The 25,681-nt window shown below is 39.8% G+C and overlaps 1 protein-coding gene across 1 annotated transcript in view; it reads right to left on the bottom strand.

Annotated features, from left to right (window-relative positions):
- LOC135239899 (prostaglandin G/H synthase 1-like) overlaps positions 1-3,947 on the bottom strand; it is a 29,767-nt gene extending 25,820 nt beyond the window's left edge. The window contains exons 1-3 of the mRNA XM_064308903.1: positions 3,794-3,947; positions 3,584-3,670; positions 427-543 (exon numbers count right to left, since the gene is read on the bottom strand). Of these exons, the coding sequence (XP_064164973.1) occupies positions 427-543; positions 3,584-3,670; position 3,794 (205 nt within the window). The 5' untranslated portion in view covers positions 3,795-3,947. The remainder of the gene's footprint in view (positions 1-426; positions 544-3,583; positions 3,671-3,793) is intronic.
- Positions 3,948-25,681: the final 21,734 nt, after the last annotated feature.

Here is a 25,681-nt window from a genome sequence, read left to right on the forward strand (position 1 = left end):
CGTGCACTGAGACACTGCGCTGAGATTGAGCTGTAACCAAAATGGTATCGCATGGTCTAAGAATAAGAACAGCAGCAATGACTCTGTGCCTGTTGTCCCATTTAGGGTGTTCATGATGCAGATGACCTGACTTTTACATGTGTATGGTGCATGTTTATGCCGAACAGTCTGCCACTGCTCGTTTCGATAAAACTAGTACAGATCTGGGAGACATTAGGGTTTACAATACTGAGGATAAGACAGTTCCTCCTGCAACCTTGCCGTTGGCACAACCCGCTCAATTCTCTCTGCCCCCGCCACCTGTTACTGGCGAAGCAGACAGTATAAATACTTCGCATTCCATGCATAGAAGAAGTAAGGAAAAGGAAATTTGAAAAACAAAAAAACAAAAAAGTCCAAAATTAAAATAAAAACCTATTTACTTACGGATACTGCAATTTTTTCCATAGTAACCAGTGCGGGTGCAGTCACATTCATAGTCATCCAGGCCAATCCTCATACACACTCCCCAGTTCTCACAGGGGTAGTGACAGCAGGGATTTACTGCAGAAGAACACAGAAGACACATTTCTACAGTTGGGAACGAGCGTATCAATTCATCAGTTTTCTGCTGAATCTTCAGGCACAAGAATTTGAGATTAAGATACACTTACATTTTTTTTGTTGAAAACCTGACTGCCGAACGAATGTATTAGAAATACTTAAAAGTGTACATAAGTTCACATACATCTGAGATCATGCCTCAATTGTTTAGGAAATGTGTTTACCCTCTGAAAAAGTAGAGGAAAGACACTAGTGGTTGAATATTTTTATTGTCTGATACGGACTTTGAGAAATTTATCTCTGAGCAAATTACAGGTTTCACAGATATCAATGTTCGCCCTGGGGTCACAAACATGACTGTCTGAGATATGCTTAAAGGATAACTATGAGGTCTCACAATCTCTTTCGCTTTACATAGGGATGCATGCTCCAAAAATAATAACTAACATTTATGGATCAGATTTTCTGTTTAGATAAAACAATATCCCTGCTCTCCTTCCCCAGATGCCTATAGAGACTGTATGAGGTAAAGGACAAAGTCTGACTTCCTTCGTACACTTAAAATCAAAAACCAATTAATCAAGACAAGGTGTTTTATACCATGAACAGGGTGCGAAGACTTGCAAATTGCAGGTTCATTAAGTGCACCTTTGCCAGGCTCCACAGCTGATTGCTGATTACTGGGCTTTGTGCAGTCAGAGTCAGTCACATCAGACCATGGTTTAACCAATCAAGAATTCAAAAAGATCTTTTTTCTAGTGTATATACCTCAGAATTGGTTGGAGATTACCAATCAATGGAATACCTCTTTCAAAATCTGAGTATTCCTTTTTATCCACTGATTTACTGGCAGATCCTGAGCAGTCTTTGACCCTTAAGAAATCATAAGGGAGTCCTCATCAATGCAGCCTGAAAAAAACACCTGTGCCACACGGGTTTCCATCTGACTTTTAGGAAAATTATCAGCTCAACTTCCCTTGCTTCAGTTGTCAGAACTTGTTCCAATACAAGGATTGAAATTTGCATTTGACACTGTTTTCACTTGATGAATTTTGTTACTTTTATTGTGTTATTATTGCATTGTGTTTTATTGTATTGGGTATTACTTTTATAACTAATATTCAAACATGGCACTCGATATAAGCAATCTGATGTTTAATTGGTGTAAATATATTGAACTACAGGTTGCCTTACCATATATCCCATATGGTAAGGCAGTATATGCACATGACGTTATGCAAGTGGTACTAAATACACAGTATACAGTTGTGTGGTTAAAATATGTACTCCTTAAATTATTTATTTTTTACCTTTTCTGTTTCTGAGGCACTGCCTTCTCTGAAAATGTGTTGTAGTTCTCAATGGATCAGCCATGAGCTAGTCTGTGACAAAAACTTGGCAATATAATTTTGCATTAGCCTATACCTTGTATTTTGTATATCCATACAGATACATTGGTGTTTATTCCTGTTTAAAAGCGATAACTAATTTTTGAGCAAAGTTTCTCAAGACTGCCAGCGAGGGCACCATACTGTGCATGGGGGTTTTCACAACAAAATATGTTAATCAGATAAGCGGAATACTAATCAAAACTGGGAATTTGTGCAATGACCACAAATTACCAATTCACTGATTAAAGCTGAGCATGCTCTCATTTTGATTGTTCATTTTTAGTGAAGCAAATACCCCTGCGACCACACAACTTTCTCACAGGACTCACAGTCTATCTAGAGGCACACATTCCAGAACAGTGCTGATTAAGGAGATTAATCAAGCCTAATTAATGAAGATGTCAGTGGGAAAATGCGGCACATGCAGTGAGATCTCTTGATGATGAGATAAGAAATGCTGATGTAGTCTGGCAGTTCTAGAGCAACAACAAGCAGCAAGGCGCAGAGAAAGCAGGCAATGCTCAGTTTCACTCCATTTCAAAAGCATGTTGTGTTTAGAAGAAAACATCCATTGCTGGTAAATTAAGAGGATCAAGAGATTAAGAGGTAACATAATAATATTACCAGGCATCAGACATGATTAATAAGAAAAACCTTTATTGTTAATCAAGCATAAAAAGTAGTGATTCCTGCAGTTGCAAACAATCAGGCATTAAATACCTTACTCTGAGCTTAAGTAATCAACCTCCTAGCCTTAAACACAACACTTTTCCTGAACACAAGCAGCATCATTTCTTAACCCGGCCATTCTTCATTAAAGAAATCCCACTGTACATAAAAATTCAATTTACCTCTGATCTATTCATGCATGACATGCGTAATGCAGATTTACATTTACGAGGACCAAAGAAAATTTGTATAATGCTAATTCACATGTAAAGGGTCTGTGCCTCTGCTTACCATAAACCCCTGTCAAATTAGACAGTTAAACAGCCTCCTATTAACAAAACTGTGTTGTTTTAGCAGACTGATTTAGTATGCATGGTTGTATTGCATCATCTCCCAGTCAGGTCTTTTCAAAGTAGCTGGGAACATCACTGAATGCAGTCTTTTAATAACACGCTGGAAAATGTGTGCCCAGACACTAATAAAAAATAAAAATAAAATTGTGTTCTTGTCAGATTACAGCAGCAACTTTAAACTGTGCCCTGTTTTACCAGGTAATACACTGAGCTTAACAGTCCAGTGTAAAAATGAAAACAAAAAATTAAAATATTGTTCTACTGCCTGCATGACAAATGTTCTCCTCAAATCACCTACCATCTTTCAAGGGAGAAATGTACCATTAGCCACAAGGGATCAAGAAATACCTCTGACCAGGAACAACCATACATAACAGCAGATAATCAAGATAGTAACTGGCATCGACTTGTATCAATGATTTGAGAATGAGTGTTCTAAAGAGAGAAAACCATTGTAACACGCAAAATGAGAACAAAATATATAGCCAGATCACCATGTAGTTTTGTATTTCCTAATTAGGTGGATTTCTAGATCATTGCATTAAACAAAAACTATTAATTGGCATACTACACAACAACAATTCCAAAAGTCCTTGTCAAAGTAAAGGGCCTGTTGATAACACTTACTTGGTTTTGAACCGCTTTCGTCGTTTCCGCAGCAGAACTGTCCCCGTAGCAGCAGAAAAAGTGCAAAAGACCATGCAGAGGTGGACACTGGCAAGTGCACAGCATTTCATTATTAATTGACGGTGAGAACAATCTTCATTTTAAAAACACTGTCGTAACGTAGTAGCCTCAAAGGAAAATGTGATTTCAAAGCTATGATAGCCTACTTACTTTTCAAGACACGGTTCAAAAGACCAACGCGTACAGACGTCCTGCAGACGTACCCCTCTCTTCCGACGAAGCAAATAATGCAAAAGACACTAAACTCTTGTACAAATATACATACTGTGTTTCCGTGCCGGAAATGTTTTCCATGTTGGTCATTTGCCTCAATGCAATAAGCAACCGCGCGAATAGAGGTTTATCGCCCCTCCCCTCACCCACTGTAATCACAAAACATATTTTACATATTTGAACATTATGGACCATTAGTATGGAAGAGTATTTGCGCCAAAATTCAGATGAAAATGCAAATCGTCAATTTCTTTGTTTTTTATTGTAACAAAGAACATGCTATGTACATTTTCTACAATAAAACAACACGATATAAGCATCACATGTAACATATGTATAAGGTAATATTTTCAACTACAAAAAAAGAAGAAGCATACTTTCGATTTAAGGGCTAGGGTATTCGGTTTAAATTAAAGAGAATTAATATATATATATATTTAATATTTTATTGAAGAGAGTTTTGCTGGTTTAGTGCAATGTCTTAAAGTTTCCAAATATATGTTAAAAGTGGCTCTAAATTTCATTTCGTTTTCATTCGATGTGCGCAAAAGCCATGACGTAATTAAAATGAAAATACTAAAGCATTTCAAGTTGATGGAAGCCCTTTATCTGACTGTTTTAAAATTTAAGTGAAAGTCCACTTCACATTCAATCTGTCTACGACAAACCCTGCCATAATTGTATGAAATTATGAAAAGCTACATTGTAAATAGCAGTTGAATTACGATAGGGTTGTGTCGTAGAGGGCGATAAACATTGAATTTGAAATGTAGTTGGCATTGTTTTCTGTGTATTCTATGTAAGGGTACATCTGCAATCGTTTTTTTAATTTTTTTATTTGGGTTTATGGAGCCAATGCAAATAAGTATTTTGCAGAAAGCGCCCCCTATAGGCCATATTGAACCATAACGCTGCGTGCCTGTGCATGCTCTTCAACAATACCGGTTTCAATCATGCCCTGAAGTATTGTTGCAATCGACATAATTTGAGGGCCATACGCGTAGTTTGGGCGTGGCCAACCATTTTGCCTAAATTGAAATTGTTGTCCTGAAGCCATATCTAAATTTACTTAACAGTTTTACACAGGGACCTGATATTGATCAAGCTGAATTTGGTGAGAATTGGACACTGTAGGAGAAGCACAAAAACTGTCAAAAAAATTAATAATGGCAGAAATTCAACTATGTATGGGTTCTTTAAATAGATTTATTCAGGAAGAGGAGGTACATGTGGTACATGTGGAGGAAATTTGGTTCATTCAAGTGAAACAGGATGGCTGTAATCATTGTAATTTTGTAGGTGGGGAGTGTCAGTTGCATGGATATCATGTCATACCAGACATGCTTGCCAAAGTTTGTGAGTTTTTGAGCATGGGAAAGGGGTGGAAAAATTAGCAAGAGGAGGAAGAAGTTGGAGGAGTAATGATTTGAACATTGCAAGCTTCAAGTGGTGCTGTAGCACCACCTTGGGTGGCATGTGCACAAAATGAGATACATACCATCTACATGGGTTCTTTTTCAGTTTGTATATTTTCCATAATTTGAGCTGTGACTTGATTTAAAACTGTGATCAAATAACCTTTTGAAGCCTATTCAAATTAGTTCTTTGCAAAAGTGCCATATTGCGCTATAACATGCTGTGCAAGCTTGTACAAAACATGGCTGTGTAATATCGCCTGAAATATCATTGCAATAGGCATACATTTGTGGCCAGACACATATTTTGGGCATGGCAAGCCATTTTTGTTTAGTCCTGTGGCCATCTTTTGACATATCAAAATTTCCTTCGCAATTTAACACAGTGACATGCTGTAGATCACACATGCCGGATTTTGTGAGAATCGGAGAACATTCTAGAAGAATGTACGAATAAGTACGAATAAGTTTGTTCTTTCAAAAATTCTAAATTGAGGAAAAACTAATATGGTGGACACTATGGGTTCTGTGATATTATTTGTTCAGAATGAGATGGTAGACATGTAGAAAAAATTTGGTGCATGTACGTCAAATGGGATGTCCGTAATAATTGTTTGAATGTTGCCATTTTTACCCTTGGTGCTTGGCCCCCTAATAATAACCCTAGCAAAAACAATATGGGTCCTATACACCCTTGGTGCTTGGCCCCCTAATTACCACAAAGTGAAGAATAGATTATGAAATGAATGTGAACAGCTGCATGATCCAGTTCACTTGAATATTGTTTTTTAACGGTGCCTGTTGTAGGTGTCATAGTAAAAGGATCACTGAAAGCCCATGTTGCCCCCATATGAAAAGATACAGCATCTTTATTAGGCTGCTGCACAAAATCATTGAAAGTTTCACTATACTCCATTGTATTGTCATCATTGCATTTATGTTCCATTGAAAATGTAACTTAGCCTATCTGTTCATATTTTCACAAATGTAGGTAGTGTAGAAAATGCAGTATTGCATTGCTACACCTTAAAGAAGGTTGTTTTGGACCTCAGTCTGGCCTTGAATTGAACATGAGTTATGCATCAGTCAAATATGCAATTTGAACTTCTGTAAAGCAACAAGGAAGTTTCAATCCACTGAATTTGCAATTCACACACCACACCCACATACATACCCACAGGGGGTAGCAAAGGAGGAAGTTCAGGACCGTAAAAAGACCATAAGCTATTAAATTAATGCAAAATATATTTCTCACAATCTCATGTTTCAGACAGCTTTTTCGATGACTGCATTATTATGTTTAACATTTGGGAAAGATTTATGGCACATAATTGGTCACAGCATCACCCGGAGAGGGAGGGTTTCCATTAGTGGGATTGTCCCTGTCTCAGAGCCCAGCAGGATGCAGTCTGCCTGTGCCATCTGTGCATGACATATGCAGAGTGGGAAGAAGGAGCCACATGCAGCATACACTTCTGGAGGAGAAAATGTCCGTATGCAGTATATCAACAGTCTTCCCCAGACTGACGAAACAAAGGCTTGGCATTCTGTGGCAGTAAATGACAACCCCCTGATTTACTAGTGAATGAAAAATGCATGTAAGCGAGTGGCATAGCACGGGAACAGAGGTATTTCCACATGCTGCATGCACTCATCCTCAATCAACAACACAGGAGGCCACAGAGAGATGCGTCCAAAGACCAACAGTCTGATAAGTAAACAATGTACACAATGAGGTATATTATGTCACAGTTTTTGGCATTCCATAACAGGAGACACTGCCATACACTGTATATCTGAATAATATATGCACAACAGGCTCCATTTTAGGTGACCGTAAGAGATGGAAAAACAATGGTTATCAAAAGGATATGGTACTAAATGTAACCTTTTTTCAGCCAGTCAGTGGGGCAGACAAATATAAGTTTTGTAGACCTCTCATGAAGCGTGGGATTGTAAGTATAAACAACGTCATGAGCCACGGCATAACTAAATCATGGATTTAGGTTATATCTTACATTGATAAATGGTAAATTGTGGTCTGCAACAAATCTTTGCATGAGCATACTTGAAGGTGGGCCACTCAGCTCAGACATTGCTTTAGTAGCTAACTGCATACAACTATCTTATTAGTTTTTATGTCAAGTGAATGATATTTTAAATACCTACAGAGGACTCTGGAGACTAGCTGGCTTTACAGTGGCTGGTCTAGGGGCATTCAGTGGTTAGCAGTCAATGTCATCAGTCAGGTCATCATTAAGTTCCATAAAATATCCTTCATCATACACAGACTATCTGGTAGCATGGTGAAGATGAGTCCTGAGTTTGAAACAGTGCCTTTCAAAAGTGGACGTGTACAAAAATGGCTGGGACTGAAGGAACCAGAGGAGAACTAAGAGCTATTCCCGGATGGAGCCATTCAGGGTGCCTGCTTGGAAGCACTGCAACAGCGAGGATGAACAAAGGCTGCATGCTGAGAGAAAGCGGTTAGAGAAGCAAGGACAGATCAAAAGGTGATAAAATGAGAATTAAACATGAATCAGCAAATGAGATGATTGGACATAACTGGAGGAGTGCATGAATGACATACTCTATGTAAATGAATTTAACATGCTCTCTGTCATAGAGGAAAAGTATGGAAAAGAGTGGCTAGGAGGAAATGATCAGAAAAATATATATAAAAGGCCGAGAATATTATAATGAGAGGACGGTCTCAACAAAGACCACGACTAGAACATGATACAAAGATATTGGTACATAGATTTTGAGGTCAAAACTTTTTAAACGGCTCCAGTGTTTTAAGTTAGAGCAGGAGTACAACACAAAGATAATAGCCAAAAAAGGCTTCTTTGGAAAAGGGAGGAAATATCAATGTATCAAAAAGGGTTTTGTTTTCCAGTCAAAATTATGAAAAACTACAAGTGGCAAACAAGTAGGAATCCAAGGCACTCTTAATGATAAAGTGAAAAGCCTTTATTCAAATGTGGCAAAAAAAAAAATATATATATCAAAAAGTGGTCTATCTAGCATGATTTAAGGAGGGGTCTTCAACATAAAGCACTATTAATAGAAATCTTAGCCATTGATTCTCAATTGGGCCAACTAAAAGTCTGCGGTCCATTGAAAAAGCAGCACCACATTGGGCCAATTGAAAACGTATCAAAGAAGCCCAGAAAGTGAACTATCCATTTAATTTGTCATCTTGGAATATATATAGCAGGAATTTAGTGATAAACATAGCCAGCTTGTACAAGCCAAAGCTGTAGATTAACATAAACTGACACACTGTTTCAACATCTTCCTGTATGAGGTCCTATATTGTCAAACTAGCTAACTACAGGAATAATATGGCGGCAGTGCAGTATAATGGAGCTGGTCTTGTAACCTAAAGGTCACAGGTTCAATTCCCCAGTAGAACACTGCCGTTGTGCCCTTGAGCATGGCACTTAATCTACATTGCTTCAGTATACATCCTGCTGTATAAATGGGTACAATGTAAATGCTATGTAAAAAGCTATGTAAGTTGTTCTGGATAAGTGCATCTGCTAAATGTCTATAATGTAAAACATGATTTTTTATTTGAAACCTGTATTCTGAAAGATTCAAGCTTACTAGTGCAAAAATTATTAATATTGCTTGATAGTTACAGTTGGTGTCCTTCACCCACATTTATTTGGATGATCCCCAAGGCTCAGTTCATGGCCACTTTTTATTTTTCTTCAGTGGTATCTTGGTATCCTCAGAACCTACATACATGGGGGTTTATGCCATCAGTCCTGAGGACTTATCTCTCTAATCGGCCTCTTTTATACACCCCAGTCAAGAGTGAGTATTCCACTGGGATATTTCCACTATGTTTTCATATGGCCACCACCTGGCACTTAACAAGTTAAACCTGCTCCAGTAACCTGAAATGGTCTATGGCTTTGTGGGAGGGGCTGCAGACTGGTGGAGGTCGTGGGAGTGATTGTGGACTGGGGGATTTGGGGAGGGGGGCGATGGCCGCCAACTATCATGGACGCAACACGTGGATTTTTCCTCCTCTTTGTTTCTTCTATTTCTTCTTTGTTAAATTGACTTACTGTACGTAGTAATCATTTCCCTTGGCTCAGCTCTATAACAATATTATGCGCTGTGTGTATTAATGCCACCAATAGTTTGAACTGTGTTTGTTACAGTATATTAAATTGATATTATTTGAGATTAAACTGATTGTTCAATAATAAATAGTGCTTTATCCTTACATTCCACCATTCCCACTTTTCTTCCATTTGGATTGCCATTTGTACTGTATTGCACAACTCAAAAGTCTATGTTCAATTCACTCTTCGATTATTATCAAGAATGATATCTCAGTGACTACTCAATAGTTCTTTGCTGTTGTTTGGCCAACAAAACTGCAAAAAACCAAGGCTTACACTTATGATATAAACACAGATACAGTCTGTATGCTTCTGTGTATAAGCAGGTGCCAGTACATGCAAGGTACAAGCATGTAGGAGTTCAAAAAAAGGTGAAGAATGCTACTCCCTCACATGGAGGAATTTGAACACCACGCAAAATGCGTGATGATGACTTCAGTACAGATCAGGGCTTATATAATATTTATAGGCATTATATAAACCCTAATCTGCACACCCCTTCAAATATTTCCCCAGACTTGGAATTGGCATTATATTCTGTATATAGGATATAATGAAAATTGAATGGTACACCCCACTTATTTTTACAGACCAAGGGCCATTGCCAAGTTTTTACTTTGAAAATGTAAAATGGATTATCATGCCTGGGTGACCCATTAGGACCTGTTTATTTTTTAATAAACAGGTCCTAATGGGTCACCCAGGCATGATAATCCATTTCCTGTTTTGCTTGTGCTTTTGTGTCAGTCCATAATTATCTTCAGTGACATCACCAGGAATGTTTTTTTCCCTGGAGGTACTAAAAGGGAGCCAGGACAACACATGGAGGTACTGATCATTTGTTTTTAGTGAAAAATGTAAAATTGTAAGAAAATGCTTGGGAGCGGCAGCTCTATGCAGATTTGTAATGGGGCTATGGCCGCGGCTGGCTCCCCTTAGTGCTGCCACTGTTGATCTTGTGGTCTAAAATAAGTCACACAAAATGCTAAACAACTTACATTTGTCAATGTCAATATGAATTGTACCAATAAGCAAAAGTGGAAGGTCAGACATGTGCAATCAATGCTCTAATTCACTTATTCCTACCGCCTGGCTGAAGAATTGCGCTAATTAGCGAATAGTTTATTGGAACAAGATAGTGGGGAGGACTTTTACTTTCTGAACCTTTCTGAACTTTCCACCTCTCTCTGTAGGACATTGTTTTACTCCGCCATTAATGTAAATACCTCTTAACATTGTTTCTGCACCCATGTTCCTCCACATACGCCTGTAACAGCTGCCATTTATTGTTTTGCACTGCTGACCAGCTCATAATTAACATCTATATAATTGTATACTGCCTTGTGTAGTGTCAGTGTTGCTAAACTCCACATGCATGAATTGACACCTGCTGAAAGCGCTCTTCAGAGCCCAGATGGCCACATGACAAAGAGGCTTATCTCCAGGCCCTACCCCCCCTTTCCACTCCTCCCATTTATTGCTCATTTATTCAGAAAATATTTAACCTAGCACTATGAAATTTTACTTCAAACAGTCGGATACAATTAAAACCGAGGTTGGTAGCTATGATTTTATCAGAGGTCCGGAATAATTGTAACAGCAAATGAAAACATACGCAGGTTTTTCCCGCACATACTAATGTTAATCAAGGAAACATAATTCCAGTGGCGATTTGAGACCAGCCACATCCTCAGATTAGGATGCATGGGGCTATGTTCATTAAAAAAGACGCGAAAACATGGACAAGCAACTTTCGTGATTTATTGTGACGTGAGTTGTGGTAACGGCCCAATAGATGAGGAAAGCTGCATTTGTTTGTTTCTTGTCATCCAGGTAAGCTTTTACTAAGCAGATAGCCGTAGGCCTATCAAACCATACAGACCAATCTGGTGTGTGCTTATTATAAATGCTTGTGTCCAGGTAGGTTTTTTTCCATTAATTACTTTGAGTAGGCTATCCAGAAAATGTCGACACAGCAAGCTAATTAGCAGAACACATTTAATATTAAACTCTGAAATACATTTCATCCATGGGTCCTGACACCTGACAAAAACCTGAGTTCACCAGAAATGGAGCGATACAACAATGTTGCTTTCCTGCCGTGTGCAAGACGCATCTTAAATAACGGCAGGAGAGGGGGTCGAATCATTTTGTGGCTGATGGAGGCCGCCAGTGGCCGCTGCAGCGGCTGGCGGGTCCTCCTGCCAGTCGGCTTCTCCCGACAGTGAGTATGGCGGGTGCCCTGGGATGATTTTGTGGCGGATCTTTGGCGGGTGTACTGGCGGGTGAACGAGTGGAAGCTAAGTTTTACTGGCTGTGGTGGGTCCTGCCAGATATTTTGTGGCAGCTCTGATCGCTGTCTGGTTGTTCTGCCAGATATTTAGTCTGCGCTAATGGGAGCTAGAGGCAGCTCCGTGAAGAATCCAAACAAGATGTTTTCGTGTGATGTCATATGTTAAATTAATTAGACAGTTCTTATCATGATTGCACCGGGAGGGTAGTGCCTGAAAAGCCCCACAGGCTCCGTGTTCGACTCATCAGTCCGGCAATTGAAGCAAATTTCTTAGGATTTAGGTTAGCCTGTGATGGTGTTTCATTGAACTTGTTTAATGGCAGGTATGATCTCCTTGTTTTAACTTATATGTTCCACTGTAAATGCTTTATTCTAAGGATGGAACCGAAATATTTTAAGAAGAACTTTGTTCAATTCCCAATTTTAATTATTTAATTATAAACAGCATAATACAACAGATGCTTGGTAATTGTTACTATAAACAGGTCAAAGATGTGAATATCCATTTGTAATGTGAAAAATGTCCTGTTATTTGTCTGAATAATAATCCATACTCAAAGCTCATTTGAAGGCCTAAACAGATTTTTGACTATAGTATCTCTTCGCCAAAGGTTGCACATGGTTTGATTGAAGGCTCAAAATAGTAAACTCTCTCATCAACCCCCAGCCCGGGTTTCCTGCCCTAGCATAGTGACTGGGAAAAGGTCTCAAATCAAATCAAATCAAAATGTATTTATATAGCGCATTTCACAAACAATATGTCAGACAACCCTGGCCTATTCTCCCACAGAAGCAAGCCTAAAGCAACAGTGGCAAGGAAAAACTCCCTGTGGCAGATGGGAAGAAACCTCGGGAGGAATCAGACTCTAGGGGGAGCACCCATCCTCTTCTGGTGGCTCAGGGTGTAGCTTGGTGACCAACATGGTCAATCCGTCAATGTTCACATTGATCAAATTAGTGGCAGCTAAATGACAATCCTGTGGTAGCGGCTCATATGATGGGCAGTGGCATTGGTGGGGAGTGGCAGGTGGAGACAGAAGTGGGCAGAGTGGTGGTGGCGACGAAAGGGCCAAACTGCAGTGGCGGGGGAGTCCAGATGACAATATTGTGAGATACCCTGAACAATTATGTTCATAACCAGGCAATATCAAATATATAATTATCTCTTTGAAGAATTCCTTTACCATTGAAGAGGATGTGTCTCTTTCTCTTTGTGTGTGTGTGTGTGTGTGTGTGTGTGTTCAAGTTCCTTTTTAGTGTGTGTGTGTGTGTGTGTGTGTGTGTGCGCACGTCCATATTCTGCAAGAACGGTTGAGTCTCTGTGGGGGGAGGGGTGTCGGTGGGGGAGGAGCGGTGCACCAAACCATACTGTGAGAATGTTGTTCCCAGGAAGGAAGACAGAAAGAGAGAGAGAGAGAGAGAGAGAGAGAGAGGATGTGTGTCAGTGTATGTGCGTGTGTGTCAGTGTTCATATTCTGCAAGCAAAATTTAGTTCCTGTGGTTCCAGAGGGATTGGAATTACTAGTTCATAATACAAGAAAAGAATTGTGCCCGAGGAGGAAGGGGAGGGTTGGGGTGTCTAGTCTAGTCAAATATGAATCAAATAACTATCCACAACTTTAAATCCTATGCCATACTATCAACAATCAATATTCTTTCCCGGGTCATATTTGACCCATAACACCACAAATGTAACTATTTTTTCAGAGACCTTCAGAATTGAATAAAATGGTGATCATTGGTTTTGTTGTGTTTATATAGCTGTTTTGAGGATATCATGAAGCCTTGTACCAATAAATTAAACTAGATGGTGTTTATGACATATCTTAACTCAAAAACGGGTCACATTTAACCCTAACACAATAGAACGGATTTATAATCAGAGGACACCGCCACCCGCCTCTCAGATAACAGCCAGACCTTAAATTCACTCCCATTTAAAGCAATGGGTAGAATTACATGATCGAAAATTATTGTCCAAATTCCAATCGGAACATTAATTTTGTATAATTTCATTTTTTTGCATACATTGCTCTCCAGGCTTTTTCTGTGAGTGATTTTACTGCCAAACAAAACTTCTGTGATGCAAAAATAGTCAGACCAAGGCTAGTGTGCTTTGGTTATGTTCAATTGGGAAGTTATTTGAATTGAATTGGAATTATTTATTTATTTTATTTTTTTTGACTGGGGTGTAGATTTCAAGGTGAGATACTGTTATAGAGGATATGAAAATTGTTTCCCCAAATTCCACCATCTTGTTTATCCAACTGATATGGCTTTGCAGCCTTTAAATGGTGGCACATGCACCAAAACTGTTTTGTTGAAGTAGTTTAATTTTTTTTTTGTATGGAATGCTTATATTGTTTGAGGGTTTCCAAACATTTATGTTTTAGTGTGGAGTCATGTTTGTGTCCATGCTTTTGGTTAGATAGTTGTTGTAATTGTTCCCTTATTTGTTCACATTCACCATCAAACCATTTTTCAGAGGTTTTTTGCTTACCATTTTTGTGGTGGTACTTTATTGTTTTTCCTAGGTTTGCCTTGAGTGTAGCTTTTTGGAAGATAGAGTTTATGGCTTTGGTTGCCACATTAATGCCTTCAGGGTTATTCTAGTAGAATGAGTTGTTGAAGGTGTTGATGGCACCTTCTATTCCATCTGAGTACAAAGCCGCCATCTGTACGATTGGGTTATGTGAGTACAACTAACTGGGTTGTTTCTTTGGGGTTTCACACATGTGTTTCTTATCAATGTTGATCAGAGTGGGGGGTTGCGTTCTGACTGTAAATGCATTAAATAAGGGGGGCTGAAAGTCTGTGATGACATAGTTGACAACACCACACCCAAGAGATGAACAGTAGGGGAAACATCCCGAACGGTCCCCTCTGATCCTACCGTTCTAGGAGTGACAGGCCAGAGTCCCTGCAGATGCACTAGCTCTGTCACATCCCTACTGAGTCTCTTATCAGGGTTGATCCTCGCTGATGTGGGTGAGAGGCTCAGAGATGCTTATTCATGTGTTCATTTCCTGCCTCATTTATGCAGTCAGGTTCTGAGTCTGTGCAGGCATTAAAGTCTCCACATAGAAGTATTGTACAATGGGCGTGAAAATTTTCACTTTCTTCTGTGTGTAGAGAACTGAAAAAATACTTCATCATGGTAATGTGACTCTGATAGAGGAAGGTATATTGCAGAGATATAGGTATAATTTTTCAAATGGCTGTATACTTATAGCCAAATGTCTGCAGTTGTGATATGTTTAGAGAGATCATCTCTGAGCCAGATTACTTCTCCTCCTGAATCTCTGCTGTGATGCACTACACTCATTTTAACGGAAAGCAGTATGATATCACTACAGCCTGAGGGACCCTGAGTAACTATCAGGTCAACACCATATTTCTTTAAGGATCAAAATATCAACGTTGTCAACATATCAACATATCAAAATCTGGGTCTGTGGTCTTAAGACCGAAAGTACTGGAGTATAAACCTTGAACATTTCTAGAAGCTTACAGTGACAGATTTCATGTGAGATAAATAAATAAATTCAAGCCAATTTGTAAATGTATGTGTGCACCTGCACATGTGTGCATACATGCATATATGCGTGTGCGTATGCATGTCTATGAGATGTGTGAGTGAGAGTGATTATGGCCATGGCCAAAACAGCTTACTCACCTACTATTTGGTATATAAGTTCAGTACTCTCAATCAGAAAGTTAAGTAGGCAAAATTTTTCTAAATGTAGTATACTTAAAATCTCTGGATGATAGACTTATTTCTGGGGTTTCGCTGAGTGTACAGTATTTGGGAGCACACTTTTCAAGAAGTACACAACACTTTTTAGGAGATCTCACAGAGAGGAAGAGGCAGAGCGGTTTTACTACAAGGGGGGAGAGGGGGTGTCTTTCGACATTTCCACAGTACTGTTATAAAATAGTATGGAGGATAATTCTTGCATACTGCACAACGCATACTAAAACAGTCAGCAGTATGTTTAGTAGACAGCACGTATTTTTAGGACACAGTAGTTAGGAGGCTGTTTCGGACATGGCTCTCATGTTGTTTTAATTCTCTGCTGCCCTCTGTAGGCTATGCACAAACAAAGCAAGGCTCTTCTCATTTCTAGTCCACTCAACTGCATTTATACATGCAGTAGGTCACATAAATTGATGCTGAAATTAGTTCAGATGTTACTTGTTGTACTTCTGAAATTTGGGCAGTGAGTTTATGAGATGTTTCACTTCCACTTGACAGTTCATCAGAATGAAGCAGTGGCTTCTCAGCCCTCTACACTACCTGGAAGACACCTGCGGAATGTTTCAGGTTAAATGAGAATGAAACATTATGTTCAATGTATGGGCGAACGTGCCCCCAAGGTACAGTCAAGCATACCATTATTTATTTCACTCTAATCACAAATGTAGAAATTTAATGGAAATTGTGGTTCAAAGGGTCAAGTGTTATTCTGCATCTTTTGCGAGTAAGACAAAAGGCTTTCATCAGTGATGACTGTAGATTGATGTGGTTATACCGAGACCTCTGAGGAAAGGTCTTCTGTTTTTAGAGCAGCTTAAAGAGCCTCATCATTTGAGTGTGCGCCGAGACTGTATGATCTGGCCATCTTCCTTTGGAGTTCACGCATGAAGAATAGTCTGAGATGAAACACGGTGCACTTGGAATAATCAGTTACCGGCTCCTGAAAATTGCCAATGAGTGGGTCCCTCAGGTGAATATAATGTCATGTATTTAACACACATAATGTGTGCAAAGCATCCGGCTGGGACAAAGTTTAAAAGAGAATGAAACTTAGAAAACCAAAAACGCATTAAAAATTAAAACTCAAACTTATATAATTGTACAAAGAACACTGGTTGAGTTTTAATAATATAATGAGTATGGTTTATTTTACAGTGAAACAGTTTTTTTAAACATCCTAAAATCTATTATTTATTACCTGAAAGTGTTACTCAGTCTTCACACTAACAAGGGATATGTGCTGTTGCGTGCCAGGGAAAGGCAGGGCAGGGCAAAAAGAAAGTAGTAGTGTTGTTCCTTGATGATGATGATGATGATGATGATGATGATGGTTGTGACCAGGGAAGGACAACTTGTTGTTTTCCCTGAGTCCGCAACATTTAGTGCCCCCACCCCCCCGTTTGATGTACCCTATGTAGGCTTTTATTTATATTTTATCGTCTTGTATCTATGTCTTGCTGCAAAACCAATTGCCCTCCGGGGACAAATAAAGTTGAAAGTTGAAGTTTAAAGTTGAAAGTGGCAGTGCTTCCCTGTTCTCTCTTTCTGACTCCCCACATGCAATTGTTCTCTCTGGCCTTCCTTCCATGGTGCCCCTGAAAAAGAGAAACACGTTCTCAATGGACCTTCCCTGGTTAAATAAAAGGATCCATAAAGGAAACTGAACTCTTGAAGTGTATTGCAGGAGAATGAAAATGGAGGTAATTTTTTCTTCCTATTCACTTAATAAAGATAAGAGTATGCGCCTAGCCTTGATAAATGACATTTAATTATGATACCACAAATGACCACATGATGGCAGACTTTACCACAGTAATACTATGGGTCAACATGTAAATACAGGCAAATATAGCCTAGTCCTTCGTGCAATATAATTAGTATTTCATTCTGTCATACATTTTGTCACATCTAAAACAGACTTATGATTATTGCAGCATTTTTCAGATGTTACATATGTTTTGAGTGCGTACACGGAGGTTTATTCCAAACATAGCCCAACCCAGCATTCCCTAATCAGAACTTTTGGTTTGTTGTCATTGCATTAAAGACGAGTAAAATTCTGGACAGGCTTGTTTAGTATGGATGCAGTGCCATACCACACAGTTCTCTTAATATTACTGTGATTATATGGTCACTTGAATTGCTGCCTAAAAGTAGCCCTCTCCTATCTGATGACTGGATTGAACTGGGCCTGGTTTTGTTGGTCAATACTTGAATAGAAACCCTTCCAGAAAAAAATAATAAAAACAGGGTGCTGCTAGAAGCAGTATTGTTGGTACACCATCGGGCAGTTTTCCCTCAGTGCAAACATAAAACCAGTGTCCCAATACAGTGATGTCCATGAGACACACTATTAGAATATAGGCGTTGTCTCCTTTTGGTCATTTAAGATCCTGTGGCACATATGTAGATTACACTGATCAGCCACAACATTAAAACCACCTACCTAATATTGTGTAGGTCCCCCTCGTGCCACCAATACAGCTCTGACCCGTCGAGGCATGGACTCCACTTCTGAATGTGTCCTCTGGTATATTTGGATTTCTGTACATATTTGTATCTACTGTATATTTGTATTTGGTATTTTGTATCTACTGTAAATTTGTATCTGATTGTGTTACTTTGTTGTCTTTGATGCTGCAACAGTGCAAATCCCCCCGGGGATCAATAAAGTACACTAATGCTACTACTACTACTACGACTACTACTTATTACATTATTGGTTTTTATTACATAAAAAATTTGAAATGGATTATTGGGAGTTACTACACTATTGGTAGTTTATTACATTATTAGTTGCTACAGGGCTATAAAAAGCTAAGATATTGTTAGAGGGTGAATTATTTCCACATGATTTTAAAAACTCTTGACGGATCAGAGCTGTTTTGGCGGCACGAGGGGGAACCTACACAATATTAGGCAGGTGGTTTTAATGTTGTGGCTGATCGGTGTATATCACTCAGGTATGTGCTACACATTGGTGGTGGCAGGTAAAGAGATAAGCACACCTATACACACTGCGAAGCGCTTAGGAATCCATGATACGTGATATACTGCAATCCATTATATTTTCATGGTATCATGAAGGAGAGTAAGTCTGGATGCATCCCTTGACTGTCTTCTAGATATTGCCTTTTCTGGAGGAAGAGGAAATCTACATAGAGCCCAAGTCCCTTTCTCTGGTTTTCTCTCTCCTTTTGAAAGGTGTATTCTTTGTGACACAGGGAGCTCTCTACCACACACATCATACTGAGCTGAATGTCACAAAGAAAAGCTGCCTCACACACACAGCTAGAATTGTACGTTGTTGGCCACAGCACATGCAAACCCAGTGTTTACAGGTTTTTTTTGAAGTAAAGAGACAAACTAAAACCTAGAATTAAGATACGAGCATCATGTAATATATTGTCGGATTATGTTAGTCATTGTGTTAAGACCTGAGGTAGCATGATATTTGAAGAATGATTTGTTGTTGTTGTTGTTGTTCTTCTTCTTCTTCTTCTGTTTCTACTTATTCTTCTTATTATTACTATTATTACCATATTACACAATATACAATAATGCAAATACTATTTCCACTTCAAAGTAAAGTGCTTTGTGGTTGTGTAAGGCATGATATGTGATACATTTTATTATTCTAAATTTTTGTTGAATGGCATTGTACGTGGAGACCGTACAGTTTTGTGGTCTCCATAATGTATCCTGTGCACTGTTTAAGGTTTTATTATTTACTACAATGTCTCAATGTTAAATGTTAAAATGCACCCATTAGCCCTGTATATTATTATAACTAAAAAATTACCCTTTCCTGCTTCTGCTCTTCTACACCCTTTTTGAACTTGAAGCAACATCTGATTTCCTTTTCACCAAATGACAGTTAAACCCCATTGAAATATATATACATTTGCCCACCCATAATGACAATGCAAGGAAAAAAGTTTTAATCATCTTGCAATTAATATACCAAGGAAAGCCAAGCATCAGGAACCAATTATTTAATAACATTTCACAGCCCGCCCCCCTCAACCTTTGTTTTTCAGGAGAAGGCCAATGCGCGTATCTGTGTTGGAGTGCACTTCCTGTTTGTTGCCATGGTGCTGTTGGCTCAACGGGGTTGGAAGGGTCCAATATCACAGCAGTAATTGATATCAGATGCTTCCACGACCTCAGCTTTAAGTAACCTGGAAGCATTTATTTTATGAAAAAGATGTTTAGTTAAGTGCAGCAATGTGGCCTAATGAGTCTGGGTCCAGCCCTGTGATGAATATGATTGGTGAAAGCTCTGAAGGCTGGTGCCTGAGCTCTTCCTTCCTCAGTATTGGGTTACAGATTAGCAGACTTCCTGTCCAGTCCATGTATTTGCTTTCCAACTGATCGTTTTTGTGGGGTTCATCGTGTATTATTTCAGATGGTCTTTTTTGACAGAACTACACAGCCCTGGTAAGAGCTCCTCAGACCACATTTATAAGACAATGAATTAGATGCACCAGAATGACTTTTTTCTTTATACTGATAACTTATCATCTTAGCCATAGCCATAGCTACGGATAACACCGAGAGATGAAGCCATTTGTCTTGTGGGACAGTCAGCCTCACCCCAAAGGTTAAGAGGGTTATCCCTGTTGCAGCTCATCCCTCTCACACAGCTGTTTGACTGCTCCACAACTAGTCTCGTCTCCATGGAAATATTATACACCACCCTAGGACATGAGAACAATCTTGGTTTTTAATGCAGACCACTGACATTCAGGAACAATCCTTTGTGAAACACTGGAATGGCTTTGAACTTTGGTTTGATGTGGTAGAGCGCAAGTTCACATACAGGAATCGGTATTGGCAGTTTAATATCCTGCACAGGCAGAGAGTTATACCATTAGGTTCGTAATGGAGCATAAATAAATAGTTCACATTTACAATCGATATTAAAGACCAAATATGGCACAATATTTATGATTTGCTTGACACCGGTACGTTTAAAACGATCAATAAAACATTCTTTCAATTAAATGTATTTTCATCACAGAAATGCAGAACAAAAAGGAGTTACAATAGGAGCTGAAAACACATGATGAGAGATTTTCCCATATACAGTACTGATATAGCATATTGTTTTAATGTGTTTATTTCACCACGGTGTGCATAATGTCATTGATTAAAAATGGGCTGGAAATAATTTTGACACAAATACATGTAATAGTGTACACTAAAATAAATGCCTTATAATTCCTCCAACGTAAGAACATTCTGAAAATTTAAATTAATTATAATTTGGCCGATATATGTATTCTGTACTACTGTAGCAACATCCAGAGTAAAAAGTTTACAACAATGGACACCTCCATGGACGGCATTAATTACACCAAGGCTGGGAAGAACAACAGATACATGAACACTGTGCTGATGAAACTATTTCTGAGAATGTTTTTTTTTTCTCATTATTACAGAACATGCACTAAAATCCTAAGCAAAATGTTTATAATTTAAATACTTTATAATCATTTATACTGAGCATTTATACTTACATTGAGCTGTAAATCCAAATACAAATAATTGATTTATTTGTTACAAAATTGCATATTTATGTGCATTTTCGTACAGTGATTATGTCTGGGCCATTGTCAGTCTCTTTCACCAGCTCAAATCAGTGAGGAGGTAGCTGTCATCTGCACCTGCTACAGGCCCAAGCTGCCAGTACACATCCACAGAACCCAGCAGAACCCAATCCCTTCATGCTGCTGCATTACCTATGTCCTCATGGCTCTACAGCAGCTGATTCAGGTTCACCCAAGTGACCCAACATCCTTAGCCTAGCTAATTCCACAGAAGAAACATAGGCCGATGGAGGATCAGCAGAATCTGTCTATGCTGTTCAGACACAGCCCTCCATTCCTGGAATGAAGCAGCCAACCGCCAGAGGAGGAGTGATTACATGCAGGGAAGTGGAGGAGGAGGCATCAATAGTATTGGAGGCCATAACATGCCAGTGTCCCCTGGGCTCTTTATTCATCAGGTATCAGACAGTACAGTCAAGAGGGAAGAGCAGAAAAACACAGCTTAGACCCTGTCTCCTCTACTCACACTGGTATTTACACTGCCCCATACTGCCCCATACACTGACAATATCCTATATAACCAGGGTCTGTAACCCTGGTGCTGGAGAGCTGCAGGGCCTGCCGGATTGTTTTTTGCTCAGTATTTAAATGAGCTAAAAACAAAAAATTCGCTGACCCCATGGCTGTCCAGTTCCAGGGTTCTGTGAGCGCCCAAACCGATGGTCTGCTGTGCCATTGCCCCCTAAATATTGTCATTCAGAAAGTGCACCTGCAGGAAATCAGTAAATAACACAAATACTTATAAAGATGAAAATATGAAGACGAAGCAAAGAATATAACTAATTTGGATTTATTGTATTGTACTGTAGTCCAGCCTTTTTTTACCCTTCACTCGATTGACATTTTTTGTCAGTAGACCTCAGGTTGTTAACAAACCACTTTCGAGGACACCTAACGCACCAGATTCTTTGATGTGCCATTTTCCTACCTCACTGACCCAGGGAGCTGCCCACAGCTCACCATAACACCCCTCCCCACTCCAGCTGAGAGGATTTCCCAATTAAGCCTAACTGCCCGCGCATGCAGGACAATTAATGACGGACGTCCACCGGCTAACTGCTTCCACACTTCTCACCTTCACTGCAGCTGTATCGGGCAACTAAGCCCTAATTCCCAAACCAAACAAACGCTGGTGTTATTCTTACATTATTGGCGCTGCCAAATTCTCCTCCTTCCACACGTGAATCAGAAAGCGGTTTATGAGTGATGTGCGGAATGCACAATGTGCCTTGCGATCCTTCCCCTTCCACGGCCTGTCGTTCCTCAGCGCGCGTTTGGGGGGCCGCTGATTACAGTGTTCCATGGGTGCGAGTACGACTCCTCGGAGACGGGGGCTATCCAGTGCACAAGTCACTTAGGATCAATGCAGGGGCAGGAAATTGTGGCAGGCATAAAGCTAAATATATAATTCCTCCCGCGCCGGTAATCACAGTGTCCAGACGATTTGAATTGACAGCTTAACCACTCGTAGCTCAAAGACGCTCTGTTTGAGGGGATTGCTCTGTGACAGCGTGCATCCCGTGCACCCTGCCTTTACACCCAAGGGTTTTCCTCCAAGTGGGTGCACGTTTCGCCAAACTGGGATTGCACAGGTCACTTTTGCCGGATACAAGTGGCTGGAAGGAAACAATTTTCCTCCTAGAATTAGTTACCTGATTATGTAGTTGCTCCTACGCCCTCCCCATCCCCCCACACCCCACCGTGGCAGATGGGTATGGCCCTGGATCCAAAGCGCCCTGATGTATAGAACCCTGCCTTCATTGCAGTCAATGCCATAACCTTGCCATTTGCAATCATTTTCTCATTCATTTCACTTGTTATAGTCTCTACTATTAAATTGTAGACATTAAACATGCAATTCTCCTATTTCACATTAACAGTTTCACAAAATTGCCAATTTCCAACCATTTGTTCTTGTCTTTTAACATAAATACTCAAAAGACAAGACTTAGAATAAATAGCAATTTAATTTCATTTACACTTACTTGACTTCATTTATTCATCAGCAACAATGTACAATTTTTATATTAAGGTTAAATGTTACCATTTTATTTTGTACATTGTGCCAGATTATGCGTGGCTACTTCTCAGCTGCAGTCTCAGTGCATAATTAATTATAACTGAATATACCAGTTCCTTTCCAGTTTCGTCCTAAGAGCCTGCACATTGTATTGGTATGTTTCTCTATAGTATGTGTCTACCTTCCGTTTGACTTTCTTCTTCAGTCCTCAAATGAGCAATGAAGACTCACTCCCCCCATCCCACCCAGTGGAGTATCACAGAATATGAAATTCAAATAATTAATTTCCAGTTTAATTTACATATGCAATAATTCTGCCCTTATGACACACAAATATCCTGACAAAATATCTTTTCCCTCTGCATATGGAGGCCATTTATGTTCATCTTGATTGCATTCTTGATGAGAACGTCAGGTAGCTTGTACACTCCAGTGACGAGGATGTGATGGGCATTTTGGAGCCAATTCCACGCTGGTGAAGTGATTAAATGCGCACTCGAGTCCCCATAACTATCTGAACAGCGATGCGAGGATGGATGGTAATCAGTGCAGACAGACAGGGCAGCGTAATAGCCTGCTTCATTGTGGGATACCCCGTTGTCAGTCAAGTGCTCAGATTCACGAAACCAGAATATCAATATAACTCCACTGCCTTCAGCCCCAGAGACAGAACTGATAAATAATTCAGCCTGGAATAATCTGCATGTAAAATAAGCGCGGAGCCACTGAAGAGTTTTCCTGCATCCGTTACCACTGGCTTTTTTCAACAAAGGTCTACTTGCTTATTGTTCAAGCATTGCAATTCATGTGCTAATCACATGTGACCATGTTTTATTTATTTATTTACTTATTTATTTGGATCCCCATTGGCTGTTGCCCATACAGCAGCTACTGTGCCAGGGGTCCAGATGCGATTTACAGAATACTGCACGACATGTAAACAAAGAAAATGTAAAAGAGGAAGTGTTGCATCAGTCCAATAATACGACTACTTCTGTCTTCTAGACACAAAAGAAATTCACTTTTATCCTCTGCATTGGACAACAAAGTTGTTTGTTGCATTACCTGTAACTGGAAGTCCAACTTCATCTAGTTGAAGAGCACATTTCAAAGGCATACCAGATGATACTGTAGGCACAGATCCCACAGATGATGGTTATAAGATCTACTTCAATGAAGTTACGACACTTTTTTAATTTTCACAAAACAAGTTGATTGAGACAAAGGGTGTTTTTAAAGGTTTAAACTTCTCACATTACCTTACATTCTGTAGGGTGCAGGGGAATTTAAAATGTTCAACAGCAATTTGCTGATTTTGTTATCAGGAACGGTTCTATTTAAATCATTACTTCTTATGATTGGGACCATTTATTCTAATGAACCTTGACCGGCTCAATGGTTTAATCTGTTTGCGGTCTCCATGGTGCATTTAGCTGCACTGTGATTGGATGAGAGAGTGACAGCTATTTGATTTTAAAGGGAAGCCTAAGTCATACCCGGCCCAGAATGATGTTTGAAAATCAGTGAGCTTTTGGGAACGCTCTAATGGACACCTTGAAACAAACCACTGTACCATGGAGAGGGAAGACCATGTGCTGACATTTTCTTAAAAATTGCATCGTATAATTAGCAAATTATCATGGATGTGCAGATCAGTGGTCCTGTTAGACCAAATATTCACAGGTGGAGCCGTCCGAATGTGCCTCCATCCTCTTCCTGATCTCCAAATACTCTCACTTCTCTTCATTTTACTTTGAAAACAACAATTGAAGGGGGGAAGCACTACAACAGGATCCCTGAGTGCTCTCCTGAGTGCACGTGCCCTGCTTCAGCAGCGTGTATTTTCTTAGAGTGCATCCGCTCGGAGGGCGCGTGCGCTTCCTGAGTGCATTTGCTCTGGTACCACTCGAGCTCGTCTGCATCCACGGCACATCCGCACGCATTTATCTTTGAGCCCAGCGGTTCCAGCCAGGGGTCACTGGAGCTGGCACAGAAGCCACGCAACTCCGTACACAGCCAGAAAGCAAGCCGCGAGCGCTCAATCAATTAGCATGTTTACAGAGGCCATTTAGTGCTGTGTATTTTTTTCCAGCCGAGGAAAAAAAAATACATTAAGTCCTCCGTTTTGCATTCCCTATCAGTCTCTTCGCAGTAGTAAATAGGTGGACGTACTGTAACACACTTGATAAATGTCAACCGAAATGAGGCTATCAGCTGAAAGCAATTTGCAGGTCTGCATTCAGACCAGGGACTGATTTTCACTGCTTCATCTATCATGAGCCGCTGTTCCTGGCCAAGATACACAATGCCCTTTAATTGCTGACATATGGACCCAAAGCACAAGAACACTGCCATTTTCCCCTTTTGCTGTACACGAACGCCTGTTTATTTAATGACCGCGAGTATTTTTGTCCATCGGAAATAATGCTTCTGAGAAGGGGTCCAGCATAATGTATGATTTCCTGTGTTTGTTGAAAGGACAGCAACGGTGCCAGGATTTGGGGGTCTTGATCTGGGAGTACACCAAGCCACAATCCCAAACTGAATGGAGTTGTTCAAAGTGTGTCTAGAATCACCCCAGGGACT

Source organism: Anguilla rostrata, chromosome 14 (assembly GCF_018555375.3).
Source record: "Anguilla rostrata isolate EN2019 chromosome 14, ASM1855537v3, whole genome shotgun sequence".
Lineage (NCBI taxonomy): Eukaryota > Metazoa > Chordata > Actinopteri > Anguilliformes > Anguillidae > Anguilla > Anguilla rostrata.